Here is a 16,585-nt window from a genome sequence, read left to right as displayed (position 1 = left end):
TTCAGTGAATTTTCTCCATATACTCTTAGTGTTTAAAAAACCTGAAAATTACAATCTCATATTTGCATAGGAGTAGCACAGGCAAGTTAGTACTACTGAGTGGAATAAAAAACTTTGGCAAATCCTGCCTCCCCCACACAATCCTGCCTTACGTTCCTAGTACTATAAACAAGTGCACTTAAAGTTTTGTGAGCATCATCAGTTGATGAGTCCATCCAAGAGACTGTATTCGTCTAAAAAAAACTACAGCATGTTAGTTCAGAACACAGTAAAATATAAAGGATTGTTTCTGGTGGCAAGGACAGAGAACTGACATTTTTACCAGGTTTGTCTTCAGGACAAGCCTTTGTGATTGATGATGTAGGCTCCTAACCGCAAGGACACCACAAGAAGGCCACGAGGAAGAGTACTCAGAGAATCCTTGCGGGGGCACTATTGAAACTGTGAGCATTTTTGGTGTTCCTGGAATTGTACTTCCAACCACTACTTTGTGGTTGCTATGAAGGGATAGAAAGAGATTGGAAGTCTTCTAGAGCACACACTCTTTTCTGTTCATAACCACAGAGCCAAGATCAAAATAACAAGAATGTTCGTTGCCCAGGGCATAATTCTGCCTAAATCTGCCCTATCCATCACTTTATTTTTCCTAATTCTTGTTCTTGCTGCTGTTAATCTGCCCTAGGAAGGAAAGTTAGATAATGTATAAGTGGATTCCAGAAAAACTTGAAAAAATTCATAGATTCAGAGAAGGATATTTAAGAAGGAGCCATAATCTGAGAACAAGGCCCTATAAATGTCCCGAAGTGCAGGAACCAAAATATCAAGTGAGTCATCGTTCTTACCCAGAAAATAATTTTTTAAAGTTACAGTCTTCATTCTCCCTAACTGATAAATTCTTCCTATTCGGGGCCCAGAGGTAAGACTATGAGGCTGGTACTTAACATGGTTGTGCCTTTTTACGCCTGACTCAACCAAACAGTTTAAATCCAGAAGTAAGTTCCTCCTTCATTTACCTGCCAAGACCTGAGTTCAGGCCCTCAGGGTGCTGAGGGTTTCCTTTGTGGGAGAAAATGACACCAACAGCACCTCGGAGACAGTAGGGAATGTAGGGAATGTGACTCTCAACATTGGTTATATATTATCAACTGCCCTGGGAGAAGCCCCAAATTCCCAAGAGTTGAAGTATTGAAGGTTAAAAAAGAGGTTTTTTGTTTGTTTCAATAGATTTTGATGTTCCCTAATATCAGGTTTTAAAAGGGTAGGTGGAGTACGGGTACCTCTTCCCTTGGTAAGAACCTCAAGAACCAAACGTAACAGGAGTTAAGTCCAGATAGAGCTGCTCAACTCATTTGTATCTTACTGGGGTATATGCAACCAAGGAGAAATAGAGACTGAGTTATATTAGGCTCTCTCCCAGCTCTGAAATGAGTATATTCTTTGGGGGACTTGCTAATGTTGCAAGTTTGCATTCAAAATAAATTCTAGGCACTCACATAATCCCCCAGTCTCCTCCAAACTTTCTTTGATGTCCAACAACTAAGGACAAGGATCTTTGATTATAAAACAATTTCTTTGGTTGGAAGAAAATTCTTTGCAGGGCGTGAACAGCAGGAGAAAGAAAAGATTTTTCTGAAGTGCAAACTAGTTGGAAACCCCCTGGGGAAAGAATCTGATTCCCAGTCTTTGAGAGGAATGGGCCTGCCTGTACAAGCTGCCTCTGCTGCAGGCCTCTAAGAAGGCGCTTTTGTGTCTACTGTATGGCCCTCAGCAACAGCACGGCAGCCCTTCTCTTTTTTTTGCCAGCGGAAGTTTTCCAACTCTGGGGATACACAATGCAGAAAGTCACGGTTTAATAACAAGGCACAGTTACTAATCAGATGGCCCCGTTTCCACTCCTCCCAGATGCCTCCAGATGCTTACTTACTGAAGCTCCAACCATCAACTCCACACATGAACACCTATCAGCTTTTCTGAAATCTTATTTCTAATGTAACTATTCAACTTATTTCTAATAATTCCACTTTACAAATGATTTTAGGATCAGATTCATCATCCTCCTTCTACGACTACAGCTCTAGGTTACCTCTGGCTTCTTCAAGCCTCTTCAAAGGTTCAGATTCACTTAGATGTAGGTTCGTGATTGAAGTCAGTGTGGTTTGGTCACTGGGACAGCCTTGATGAAGGATTTAGAATAAGGGTCCTCAATCTACTACACATATTTTGAAATATAAGACTCCAGAGAAAAAGTCCTTTTTGTGTGTGTTAACCGAATGTAAACACAGTATAGGACCAAAGGACTAGAAGTGCAACTGAGTCTGGTGCTCAGTTTTCCTACTAATTTGTTGTGTGACTTTAAGGAATTTGGTCAGATTTTTTGTACCACCTACCAAATCAATTTTATCTCAGGGAAAAGAAATAAATAAGCACGTTTCACGTCCCTTTTGTAAAATAAGTCTATTTCTGAAATAAGTATAACCTCTAAATGTCTACAGCTGGAAAGGAACTTAAAGATCATTTACTTACCCCACCAACCCTACCGCAACAGATGAAAGGTTAAGTGACTTGCTTTTACCTTTTAAATGGTCATGAGGCACCTACGGACTTTTCATATATCCAAAGGGAGACAACTAAATTTCAAATAATGTCCAATGACAATAAAAATATATGACGTATACCATACAGTTTACTAACTTCACAGCAGGTAATAATCTAATGTTTTTGTCATAGCAGACAGGTATATTCTTCTTGAGTTGGTCTCTACAGCCCTCATATTATACATAACCAACCCAAGAGAATGGGAATAACAGATAATAATGACTAAAGTCAATAATAAAAATCTTGGTACTGAAATAAGTTTTTAAAATAGAGATGATATTCAAATACTTTTCACCTTCTACATAGTCCTAGTGTTTATTTCTTCCTTTATGCAGTTTACAAAGAATTAAAACGAGCCAGTTAGATTATCAATTCAAACAGAACTCCCAATGTGTTCAATTCTGTTTAAAGCTAAATCTTCTGTTTTAATTTCACTGCAACTTAACAGAAACTTCTCGTACATTTTAGAAAGTCAGTTTGCAATTTGAAAAGAAAGCCATGGTGTTTAGTTATTTGGACTTCTACAGAAAATGCTACTGATGAGTATTATACATATAGGAATATTTTTACAGGCAATATTATAACTTATACTTAACTGATAGAAGTGAAAATTAGAAGGCATGACTGTTTGGGGTGTAGTTGTCCTCTAGATTTAAGCTCCTTGAAGTTGCCTGGGTTAAAATTTTACGGTTTTTGTTTATTTTTTCTCCAGTCATAGGGGATCTTGAGACAGAATCACCACAGTCATTTGAATGACTCCTGAGAAATGAAAATTGGCACGCTAATGCATTTATGCGTGCACTTCTTGTTTGGCATTCATCGCATACTGATTTCCGCTGTCGAAAGTATAACTCCTCAGGTGGACTAGGCTAGGGTGCTGTTCTCTGTATTCCCACAGGACCTGCCACAGCGTTTGGTACACAGTAGGAGACCCACAGTATAAGACATGGAGAGACTCCAGTGCACCCCCAATCTCGGTAAGTTTCCTGGCCTAGACTTTATAAAGAGCCTCTGTTGCTTTGAGGAGACAATCCAGGACAAAAGGCCACCTGGTGCAGTGAGTCTATGGCGTAAATTACTTTATGCATATGCACCATGTAAAGTAATGCTAAATTGCAGCAAGGTATTTTTTTGTTTGTTCCTTTGTTTTAAAGTATGCCTTCTAGTTGACTAGGGATCAAAGAGGAAAGAGACCCTACGGCACTCCATATCTTCTTAATGGAATGTTCAGGGGGAAAATCTCTGCCAACATCTTCTTTTTAATCTTCCTGCAATGACCCAAAAAAGTTTAAAATAAATAAATAAGGTTTGCTAAAAACGCTGGCCAGTAAGATATGGTAGTAGATTGGCAGTTCTTTGACTGGCAAACCACTAATCTCTCTGGGTTTACTTCTTCATCTGTAAAATGAAATGATTGGATTAGGTGTTTTTCCTAGCTTGAAACTTGATTATATTTTACAAACGGAATAGCCTGTGCCTCTGCCCTCCCACCCAAAACTGTATTTTACCCCAGGTATGGAAAACTGAAGAGGACCTAATTCCAGTAAAAGGACAACAAAGTCCTTCGCAAAATTAAAAAGAACTTGGCCACAAGATTCTTAAAGTCAGATAACCAATATGATTCTAAGTAGAAGATATAAAAGTGAAAGAACATGAAACTTGAACCATGTAAAAGATTTCTTTTTAAGAGTGGATAATTCATAAGACTGTAGAAAATAGTTTAGGTGATAAAAGAATGGAAATCTGTAATCATTTTTTAGGAAATAGCAAGATCAGTAGGCATAAAACATAAGGCCTTCAGTCTCATCCAAATTATTCTACAGAAATAACAATAGCAACAGTGTTTCTCAATGATCATAAATTTATATACGCACAATAGTACCCTTTTGATATAACAGCATGCACAAAATTGATAGGTACATGATAACTGAATATGCTACTTAAAATTACAGTAGTATATGGTTGATTTCCGTCATAACAGAAGTACTCTAAATTTTTTAAAAACGAACAGGGGTCTTGAAGATAGATAGGCTGCCATCTTGAACAAGGACCACTGCTTTAGATTTAGGGATCAGAGTATCTAAATAATCTAATTATTATCCAGGAAAAATGTGACACATTGTGTTTACAATTTTAAAAACCCTAATTTAAATCACTTTGATTATCTTGGTGTTTTTGAATATGCAATTTAAACACAGACTCTAATATATTAAAAAGTATCAAACAAAACAAAATGAACTGTAATGTTTAAAACCCAGATAAAAATAAGAGTATGTAAAGTAGCTTATCTGTTATTTAAAAACAAACAAGCAAGAAACAATAAACTTTTTAAAAGAGATTCAAAGTTTTCCATTATAGCAAATAGAAATTGAAGGGCCCAAGGATTCCTACACCTTAGGAAAAGCAATGGAGTCTAAAGGACAGAAGAGAAACTGATGGTAAGTAACCAAAGGTAGCTCATTTTACAGCCTCTGTTCTCTGACTTCAGTAATCAAATAAACACATAAAGCCACAATTGTTCTACTTATGTCAAAACAAATTAGGAAAATATCTTTTATTCTTGTGGGCCTTTCAGTGAAACCACCATGATGAAGGGCTGTAAGCATTTCTTGAGTTGATGCAGTTTCACCTGATATTTGGAGAGCACAATCCCTTTACTACACTATATTTGAGCAGATCTTTGTCAGATACCAATTTTTATATCTAAGGTCATCTTAGGTCAGGCTAACCTTCTTATAATTGCACTGTAATACTGCTGTCTGTTTGACTTCTAGTAATGTACACAAATACTTTTTAAATTAAGTAAACTGAGGGTAAATTAGTTTTGAGAATTTGGTTTCATTTCTTGAAATAATTGGGATTATTCTAGGATAACAGCTCTTAATCTGGAGTCCTTAGATTACTACATGTGTCTCAGAGATTCTCTCAACTCACTGAGATTTTATGCAAAACTGTACGTTAAGTACATATGGTCAATAACGTTCAGCACATTCTCAAAGGGGCCAGTGACCCCCACTCCCACCCCACCAAATAGTTTAGGGGAAAAAAGAATGGAAAAAAAAAGATTGAAAACCACTGTGTTAGGGTATCTCAAAATTAGAATTGGGAATCACAGGCCTAAGGACTAAGAAGGTGAGGTCCTTTGGATACATGCTAATATCTTATAATCACAGATTTTAAATCAGTACTCCAATCCATTTTTCTTGGAAAATCAGAATTTTCTTTGTTTTGTTTTTTAACATCTTTATTGGAGTATAATTGCTTTACAATGGTGTGTTAGTTTCTGCTGTATAACAAAGTGAATCAGCATATATCCCCATATCTCCCTCTTGTGTCTCCCTCGCACCTTCCCTATCCCACCCCTCTAGGTGGTCACAAAGCACCAAGCTGATGTCCCTGTGCTATGCGGCTGCTTCCCACTAGCTATCTGTTTTACATTTGGTAGTGTATATATGTCAGTGCCACTCTCTCACTTCATCCCAGCTTACCCTTCCCCATCCCTGTGTCCTCAAGTCCATTCTCTATGTCTATGTCTTTAGAATTTTCTAAAAAGTAGGGGTTGGGCTAGTTATTAAACTAAATAAGTGCTGGGTAAAGGAGCTCCTCAAACATACTGATTATAGCCATATTTACAATTTGAAAATGACAATCAAGGAGACACTATGCTGTCAGTAAGTCAGAGAAATAAAGGAATACAGCATGCTCTATCAAACCCAAAGCACTCAAAATAATTGACTTCACAATATACTTTAAAAAATGTGATGAGATATAAATAAATCTGCTTCATCCTAGAGTTATGTCCAACCTATCACAGCCACTCAGCACCACCATAATGTTCCTTATATTCATTCTATAAATATTTACTGAGTACCTACTGTGTCAAAGGCACTATCTAAGTAATACTAAAGCCCTAGTCCCAAAAAGCTCTGAACTAAAGAGACAAAATCCCTGCTTTCACAGAGCTCATAGTCTACTGAGGGGAGGCAGACAACTATAAAAGTATGTCACATGGCAGTAAGTTTATAAAGAAAAATAAAGCAGGGAAGGAGAATATGAGCCCTAGGGGGAATAGGAAGAGTCCTTCGGAATTGGATGGTCTAGGAAGGCCTCACTGAGAAGGTATATCTGACACGGGGTTGACATTTGAGACTGAGAGAAGAAAATACCCAGGTTGTAAGTGGGACTAGTAAGTGGAAAGGCCCTGAGGTGGCAACAGTCTTGGTTTAACTGAAGGACAACAAGGAGGTCAGGGTGACTGGAGTAGAGTGAGCGGGGAGGAGGTAAAAGGTGCAGGTGCCAGGCCAGATCCTGAAGGGCCTTATCGGTCACTGTAAAGACTCTGGCTTGTTCTCTAACAATTCTCAAAAGAACAATTAATGCAGGTCAGAGAGTTAGGTCAGAGGGCTTTTTGAGACATAAAGCTGGCCAACTGCTTCACCAATAGCTTTTAAACTGAACTGTCAAACTGAGCAACATCGGTCCAAATAGAGGATATCTCAGCCATGGACAATATTTTAGCTTTTGAGGATTTCCCTGAGAAACCCACATCCTTGGATAACTGAAAAAGTGGATTACTAGTCTATCTCCTGCAAAGCACACTGGGTCCATCTCTATGCAACTTTCTTCTAAGATAATTAACTTGCTTTCTCTCTCCCATTAAGTTTCTTTTTCTATAAAATGGAGTAAGTATCACCTGTATTTGGTTTGCAAGTATTTGTGGATCATTTCAAGCTTCTTGGAAGAAAATTGCTACATAAATTCGATGGAACATCATCAGCACACACTTCTCTGACAATACCCTGCTACCAATTCTGGTTCCTGACAGAACATTTATAATCGTACATTGCTCATTTATAACCTCTTTTTTCCTCTACTGTACTTAGTAATTTGAAGGGAGTAAAAGGAGGGAAAAAAAGCACACGAAAGTTCCAATAAACACTTTCCAGTGAATGAAATGTAAAGCTTTTTTTTTTTTTTTTTTTTGGTATGCGAGCCTCTCACTGCTGTGGCCTCTCCTGCTGTGGAGCACAGGCTCCGGACGTGCAGGCTCAGTGGCCATGGCTCACGGACCCAGCCGCTCCGCGGCACGTGGGATCTTCCCGGACCGGGGCACGAACCCGCGTCCCCTGCATTGGCAGGCGGACTCTCAACCACTGCGCCACCAGGGAAGCCCTAAAGCTTTTTTATTAAAGACAAAAACAAAACCTTGAGCCCCAGGGATATCTTTAAAACTGTATAAAAAGCTAACTATGGCTAATTTGTAGATAAAGAAAATTACAACACACACACAGAGTTTACCACAAAAACCAAGGAAATGCATACCCCTAGAATCCGCTCAAAGGACACTAAATAGCCTGATAGGGGCAGTAACCAAGGGCACAGCTCATTCATTACCTCCGATTAACCACAGAGATTAATGAATTTGAACTTACAACAATTTTGCTGGATTTCCACATGAAGTACGGAACTATTATATATACAAATTTGTCTGATAGGTACTTTTATATAAATGAGATATCTCCTTAACTTGAAAAGTTATCATTAAAAATATTCTGCAGCTTCCTTCTCTCTTCTGGGTGCCATGCTTCTAACAACAAAGCCATATCAAGAAGGCTCTGAGCTGGGATCATAGAAGGCAAGCACCTAAGATTGCTTGTGTGCACAGAGGATTTACATCTGACGGTGTACTTCTGACTACATTCCAAAGTCAATTATAAATTAACTGAATTTTCTGCACCGCCATTAACATAAATAACCAAGAGTTGACTGTACCTTGAATATTTATACTTCTTTTAAAGGCTGGCCTCAAAGCAAAATCACAAAATCTTTGAAATCTCTGCTTCCAAGGAATTCTAACAGTTAGATGCATACTATGACAGTTAGATGCATACTATTTCAAAGTTTATTATTTCAGGTTCCCATATAAGATAACTTACCACAGACTGTTATAAAATGAAAAGAAAGGTAGTGAAAGTTGTTCCACTCAAACGGAAATACTAAGTAAATAAACATTCTGATTTGTAAATATCTTTGTAAATGTGTAAATGAAACACAAATGAGAGAAATAGAAGAAATACAGAGATTATTAGAAGTTAGCAGGATATTATATAGTTTGGATCAATTGCAGAGAATAGTAGTCATCAGTTTCATTCCTTTCTATTCTGGAAATAAATTCATCATTTAGACAAAGCCTACACTGGTGTTTTGTTCATCTTTGGCATTTGTAGATGTACAGAATTTTATTTTTTTTAAAGTCTCTATTGAATTTATTACAATATTCCTTCTGTTTTATGTTTTGTTTTTTTTCGCCGTGAGGCATGTGGGATCTTAGCTCCCTGACCAGGGATCAAACCCACACCAACTGCATTGGAAGGTGAAGTCTTCACCACTGGACCACCAGGGAAGTCCCTGTACAGAATTTTAGAGTTAGAAAAGCATGAGCTCTGGGGTTCAAGTTCCAGCTATGCCCCCTACTATTAGATCTTAGCAAATAGCTTTGAGCCTCACTTTGAGCCTCAGTTTCTTTACCTATAATATGTAAAAATAAAAGTACTGTACTTCTACTGTATGATATCACTTGTATGTGGAATCTAAAAAATACAACCAACTAGTGAATATAACAACAAAAAAAGAAGCAGACTCACAGATACAGAGAACAAACTAGTGGCTACCAGTGGGGAGAGGGAAGGGGGGAGGGGCAGACTAGGGGTAGGGGATTAAGAGGTACAAACTGCTATGTATTACAAAATAAGCTACAAGGATATATTGTACAACACAGGGAATATAGCCAATATTTTATAATAACTATAAATGGAGTATAACCTTCAAAAATTGTGAATCACTATATTGTATACCTGTAACTTATATAATACTGTACATTAACTATACTTCAATTAAAAAACATCTGCCCTAATCTCAAAAAAAAAAAAGTACTGTATTTCTCTCATGAAGGTATTACAAGGATTCAATGAGTTAATACATGTGAAGTGCATAGCACAAGTTCAGTTCTACAGATGGGAAATCTAAAGCCTAGAAAGGTAAAAAACTATTTTGTCCCAAATCACCCAACTACTTAGTGGCAGAGTCAAAGCTAAAAGTCAAGTCCCTTTAGTCACAGTTTAGGCACTTTGTCAACTACAGTTTGCTATAAAGCATTGTCTCTCTGGCTTTGGCTAACACTTTACTTACAAAGTTTTCTCTTCCTCCCCAAATAATTCACTTCAGGCCCTGACTACAAATAAAGTGAAAATGGAAAGATGGGATAACTATGTGTTGACTAATAGGTAAAATGAAGGGGCAAGCAGAGACATTGTGCAAGGGGGAATTTGTCCAGGAGGTGTTCACTGCTACTGGCCAAATTCTGCACTACCACAGCTCCCATTGTAGGTCTGAAGCCTCAGGGCAGCACATTCTAATCTTGATCATAACTTTAACCTGGAGTCTAAGAAAATCCAGGACAACCAGCTGAGCAGGAAGAGTGTGATAGTTAAAGAATCGGTGACCTCTCCTGCGCTACACAAAGATCCTCTTGCTCTTTTGCTTTGAGAAGAAGGAAGATTAATTTGAGTTGTCCCTCTAAGTAACATTTATTAATAAAGAACAAGAATTGAGAAAGAAAATAGGACTGTAATCATTTTTACAGTGGTAAAATGGTAGCAACATTATCACTTAGAAATAATATAAACAAATGTTGATAAGAGGTAAACAAACCAGAAAACTGGACAATGAGACAATGCATAAGCTCCAGCTCATTTTCCTTCTACAATGGTATAAACCAGGAGAAGAAGAATTAGTCAAATGAACAGTCAAAATAGTAAGAATAATAGTAAAATCACTATCATTTAGTCCTCTTTATCAGTCACTGCCAAGTAATGAGGAGATCCTTGAAAGTTTCCTTGACATGGATTTTTTTGTGTGTGTCTCCCACATTCTCTCTTTTTTTTTCTTATTGAGATATAATTGACATATAACACTGTATTAGTTTTAGATGTATAACATGATTTGATATATATATATATACTATATATATAGTGAAATGATCACCACAATAAGCTTAGTTAACATCCATCATTACTCATAATTACAAAAAAAATTTTTTTGGACATGGATTTTTGAGGGCTAGTTAGGGAAATACTGAGGCAGAATAGTGGTGGAAGGTTATCCTAAATATAAAATTTCAATGGGCAACAAAGATTTAAAAAGTAGAAAGAAATCAGAGGAGAGGGAGAGACAGGATTTTGGCAAATGTAGGGGAAACCTAAGAAGTAGACACTTTAAAGACAATGACAAAGGCGCACAGGGATTTGAAATGATATAGTCGTGCAAAGAAGCAGCTCTTGGGCAAAACAGAAAGGAAAGCAATATAATTTGGTCAGGGCTAAGATGCGGAGTTTTGAAATGGAAAAGAGAAGACTTGAGAAATGAAAGGAATACAGCCAAGGCAACATTTCCTCTTCTATTTTGACTTTCTCCTAGTACTTTAAAGAGAATATTATAATTTAAGACTCTGAACATATCTTGTACAATGGATATAACTGTTGGTAAAGAGAAACCTAAGTACAAAGAGTGAGGAATAAGAATCAGGACAAAAATTCACCAAGGCCTGGCCTTGTACATACAGCCATCAGATGAAGCTGAGACAAGCAAAATTATTTTAGAGACAGTTCTACGGCCTATTTTATTATTAAGCAAATTGGGGGCACATTGTCATGGGATGTTTCTCTTTGTCTAAGGAAAATTAAAATTGTAATACAAATGAAAGTCCAGTTAATTTGGTCCTTATGAAAAAGTACATACCCTGAAATAGTTGAGCAAAATGTAAAGAAATGTAAGATTTTCTGAAACTCTCTGGAAATTCCAGAAACCACAACAAGGTCATTATGATTTTTGTAAATCACTGTTCTCATAACTTTACATCTCCCAATGCATAGCATGCCCAATTTTACAAAGACCTGACTGCATCTTTGAAGATAATCAAACTTAACAGGCAACTAGAATGATTCATAGGTAGAAGGATACACAGAATTATCCCAAATTCTGCAAAGCCAACAGAGAAGATTGCCTTTAGATCTGTGACACCAGGGAACAGATATCCATCAAGAAAGCTAAAGTGCAGCAAAGCACAGCTCTAGGACATTTAAACAGAACTTCAGTTGAGTGGAAGGCTTGGTTAACCACAGTTGAGTAAACCTGTGTTGCAGTGTAATCTGATAAGGAACAAACAGCATGGATTCTACAAGTGTAAACCATGTGTCCCTAACGTGCTAGACTTCTTTGAAAGAGTTAATCAAATAGTGGATAAAAATGAACTGAGGCATATCATCCAAAAGTTTCTTTTTTTTAATAGTCTCTCATAAGAGGTTATTAAGAAAATTTAGTAATTACTGTAGATTAAAAACTGATTAATAGAAAATAAACCAGGACCAATACTGAAAGTCTCCAGAGACTAATACTAGGCTAGTGTACAAATTTATTAATGACCTAGAAGAAGCTTGTATGGAGAGAAAAGGTGAAGACAGACTGAAAATTGCCAATGATGCAAACTATCTATTGGAAAGCCCGGAAGGGCCTTGCTAAATAATAGATACAATGAAATTCTCTCTTCACAAAGTAAAGAATCAGTACTTAAAGTACACTGATAGATTCAAAGTTAATAGGTTAAAAAAAAAAAAAAAAGGATTAAGCAACACTTACCAGAGTGAGAAAAAGGGCAAAATAAGAGAAGATAGGATACAGACTGACAAGGTAATAAATGGCAGAGAATGCCAGCTAGTATCTCTCATATACCTTTTCCTTTATGAATACACAGAAACTTTATGTGGAGCTTTATGATAATAGAAGGCAAAACATTCAAAATAAAAGACACTATTTTAAGCAGCATATAATTAACCCATTGAATATGCTGCCACAGGACATTAATAAGACACAAAACTTAGCATGGTTCCCAAAGACCTCAGAGCCTCCAGAATATGGTTCTATAGTAAAATTACTTAGGGCAAAAAATTACAGTGGAGCACATACCTCATGCCTCAAGGTATTAACTAGGCAAGGTCAGGATGGAAGTTTCCTTTCCAACTGTTGTATTCAAAATGATTTATGGTTTCAACTTTTAAATATTCCTAATTCTATCCTAAAGTTCAAATTAAGTGAATAGACTCTTATCCAAAAATTCTTACACTCTTTTTTCCAGATATATTCTTTTTGCCTGTTTATTTTTCTAAATAGCACAGCCTTCCTTTTCACCCAATTCTTCTTCCACCTCACTTATCCCAGCTTCAAAATATTGCCTAAGAAGTGATCATGAAGAGCCAATAAGTCATATATGTAAAAATCCGTGTTTGGCAAAGAGAGTTCTATAATTTGTTAAATTTTCTCATCTTTTTCCTCTCAGTGGACAAAAATTTAAATTCATACAATATTTTGGTTCTGTTCATGTTACAAAATAAAAATCTGAGCTTAGATGCTGAGATGAATGATATTTAACATTTTTCACCTGTGACTAAGAGCTACAGCAAGAAATGTCCTTTTATAAAATGAATTTTAATCAATAAGCAACATAATTTTATAGAGTAAGACACTAGAATGCCACATGAAAAAGGTAGGGCCCTCAAGGCTCTATCTTCACCATGGGGAATGAGCAATTCATCTATGAAATGCTGTGGCTTCAGTCAGTTCATACACTAAGCACATAAAGAGTAGGCTATGAATGAGTTATAGGCAAAATTCACAACCTGAAAGCCTAAGAAACTGTGTCTGAAAAACTTTGTGGGTCGATAAAAAACACGTTAAATTTAAAAGTTTTGGAAGTAATAAAATTATGTGTAGACAAGGCCAAAGTGATCAGGAGGCAAGTTTATACCTTGTGTCCATTTTGTAATCCAGTCCTCCCCATTTTGGGCTTAGCAATAGGGTGCCACACGTGGTATAAGGCCAGCCGTAGCATTCAAGCTTGACTGAATTTTAAAAGTGACACGCTGATCAAATCTGCTCCAAGGACATTCTAGAATTTCAGGGTGCTACTGCCCATTAAAATCAACCTCCTCGGAGCTCACTTCAAATCGAAACATGATGTAAAGTACAATCCTCAGGTTAATTAAATACAAGCCCATATATTTCATCTATAAAAAAATAGTGTCCAAAATATATCACTTGCAAAGAAAGGACTTATTATGTAATGCAGTGTAGTACGAGAGTTAAAAATAAGCAGATGATCTTATAAAATACAGGATTTATACGTTTCTTCTCGAGTATAAAATAAGAATTTGCTTTAGAAGGCCAATAAGGTAATATACTTAACAAGATGAAACACAGGAAGCTAAGCAGCAGAGCCCTTGTATGGAATTTGGTTCGGCAGACAAAAGAAGAAAGGCATATTTCAAACAGATGGAAAGTGAAAAAAAATAAAGTCATCCTTACCTGCATTAATTTTCCTTCTGCTGGAGTTATTTCAGCAACACCAGCAAACACACCTTCCAAAGTGAGATTCAGTTTTCCTGTGGGGTCCATTTTCAAGGGGATCACTCTGATAATAGCTTTCTGCTCAGCTGATCTTTCAGACTCCACTGCTGCTGCCAGTACCAGTCCTGTGCGTCCAAAGCCTGCCTGCAGGGTAGCCATCAGCAGCCAGGGCCAGAGGGCAGCCAGCTGTAGCTGGTGGCCACCACTCATGCTACCAGCTGCAGCAATGCACTTCGGCCATACATACTGCTTCCACTAGCTAATACCAAACACAGGTTCCTAGATCCAGACAAACGGGGGAAAAGAAACTTATGCTTCAGCTTCAGAAAGCCGAGTCGTAGTGCTGGTCCTTCCTTTCTCTAAAGTATATTCCCAAGAACAGGTGGTATTCCTGATCTGGCAGGGAAGAAGGTATTTTCAGCCTACTTCTGCTTCAGGTATGTCATTTTCTCCCATCTTCACTATGATTAGTAAAGATATCGCCGTTTCTCTTTGGAATTTTCAATTTTGCTTGAGGTTGAATGTCACATCCTGAATTTTAATTATGTCAGATCACTTGGTGCTGGTCTTCCATATGCATCAAGTTCTCGAGCCACTAAACCCAATGTTAATGAACAAAACAAGGCAAAGTAAATGACTAAGGCCATGCATCAAAGGTGAGAGTGAAAAACTCCAGCTCAGAGAATGAAGAGATGGTCCTTTAAAGCCACAAAATTTGTCAACGGTAAAAGACTAAAGATCACAGGAGAATTTTTTCTTAAAAAATGGGGAAGGAGAGGAAACACTATTTCAGGCCACACCTTGAGAGATGTCCAAAGATGCTACAACATGTATTCATAAAAGTTTCAACATTAAACTGTATTTCATTGTAGCCAAAGTTCCAGGCCCATTGAACTTACAACACTTTTCATGAACTTAAATACACTATGATTTTTAGATTTTCTACCTAGATTTGCCTGTAAACTAGGTGCTAATTTATATGTCTTCACATAGTCACAGGATAAACCTGAGCATCACAAGCTTTTCCAACTTTCACAATTAGAAGAATATTTGAAAAGGTTGGCTTTCCAACTATTTTTCCCAGTTGACATTCATATTTCTATCTTTATTTTCCCTTCTCTCTTAGGGATTCCAGCTTTTATGCTCCTGCTTGAGAATGCCAAGCACTTTGATTTCCCATGAGATGCTTTTGGAAACTACTTTATTATCCAGATCTTATAATCTGTAATTTTCTAGGTTCATAAGCAAAACAAAGGACTATTCCTAACACGTTTTCAAATTCCTTGAGGGGGTGGGGAATAAAAGGGGGAGTAAGGAGGTGATTAGTCTACAGCCTCTAAGTAGAAAACCCTGAAAAAGTAAAAATAAACCTGAGTAGAGTAGATCTGTGCTATTTCTAGGCACACTTGAGAATTTGGGTCTTTGTACAAACAACGTCTTATTCTAAGATTTCAAAATGTGCACCCTTAAGTAAATACAAATGCACTTCAACCACAAAGCCCACTGTGTTCAGAGGTCAAGTTAAAAAATCTTATTAAGTCTTCAGAATAAATGCTGAAAAGCCAAGCAATGGAACATGAACCTGTGATATAGATTCTTTTCTTTTGCTGAGGCAGAGGGAGAAAAAAAAAAGAATTTCGAAAGAAATCTGCAAACCTGTTGTGCTGTCAGGCCCACTGGAATCCACGGGGGTGAAACAAATTCAATTATGCTTTTAAAGATCCTGCTCAAAAAAAAGGTTTCAACTGCTTAACCAAGTACAGCTCATTCTTCCACCTTCTTACTCTGCAACCAAACCAAGTGCCCCACACTGCAGCTAGGTGCCGAGAAATTCCGCAGCCCGAAAAAATAATCCGTGCAGGTCAAAGGCAGAAACTTACTCCAAGGTTAGAGCTACTGTCCCCAAGAACTCTAAAAACACTTCTAGAGGATCCAAAACCATTTCTGAAATCTCCTTTCTAACAAAAGTCCTTTTTCTCCCCGAACAGCATATAAAAATGATCAAATCTTGAAAGAGAAAAGAAGCAAAGTAGCAAATACATCAGCAACAATTCACTACCAGGAACATAGAAAATCCCAGAGGGCAATGTCTCTGCATCATGGATAGACTTGGAAAGTTCGGAAGGATTCGAGTGCTTCCCTTCCAGAAAGACAATTCTGGATCAGCTCCCTAGAGGAGGAAGCCTGTGGTTTGTAACTGGTGTTCTAGCTCTGACTCCCTCCCCTGGGACTGCAATCACGCTCTCTACCTGCTGACACAAAGTGAGGGTGGAGCAGCTAGAGGCAACCACCCCCATCCCGCCCCTCCTCCTCCTGGCTGGCTGGGGCCTGGTGCGCGCACACTTCACCAGACACGTTCCGGTGCTGAGAAGAGAGCCTCTCTCGGCTCCTCGACTCCCTCTATTGAGCCACAGCCAAACTGCATCCAATTCAATCTTCAATACCTTTCTCTGGGTAAGCAAGCTACCACATGTAAATCAGGGCCACACAAACAGACATGTAAGCAGCTTCTGCCCCCAAGAGACATAGATGG

The 16,585-nt window shown here is 37.7% G+C and overlaps 1 protein-coding gene across 3 annotated transcripts in view; it reads right to left on the bottom strand.

Moving 5' to 3' along the window:
* RNF43 (ring finger protein 43) overlaps positions 1-16,322 on the bottom strand; it is a 62,018-nt gene extending 45,696 nt beyond the window's left edge. The window contains exons 1-2 of one of the 3 annotated variants that reach the window (XM_049702326.1): positions 15,709-16,322; positions 14,011-14,647 (exon numbers count right to left, since the gene is read on the bottom strand). In XM_049702326.1, coding sequence (XP_049558283.1) covers positions 14,011-14,262 — 252 coding nt within the window. In that variant the 5' untranslated portion in view covers positions 14,263-14,647; positions 15,709-16,322. Of the gene's footprint in view, positions 1-14,010 lie in introns of all 3 variants that reach the window. The other 2 variants (XM_004271767.4, XM_033431703.2) reach the window with 2 other exon arrangements.
* Positions 16,323-16,585: the final 263 nt, after the last annotated feature.

The sequence above is a fragment of the Orcinus orca genome, chromosome 19 (genome assembly GCF_937001465.1).
Source record: "Orcinus orca chromosome 19, mOrcOrc1.1, whole genome shotgun sequence".
NCBI classification, from domain to species: domain Eukaryota; kingdom Metazoa; phylum Chordata; class Mammalia; order Artiodactyla; family Delphinidae; genus Orcinus; species Orcinus orca.
This window is presented reverse-complemented; position numbering and strand designations above follow the sequence as displayed.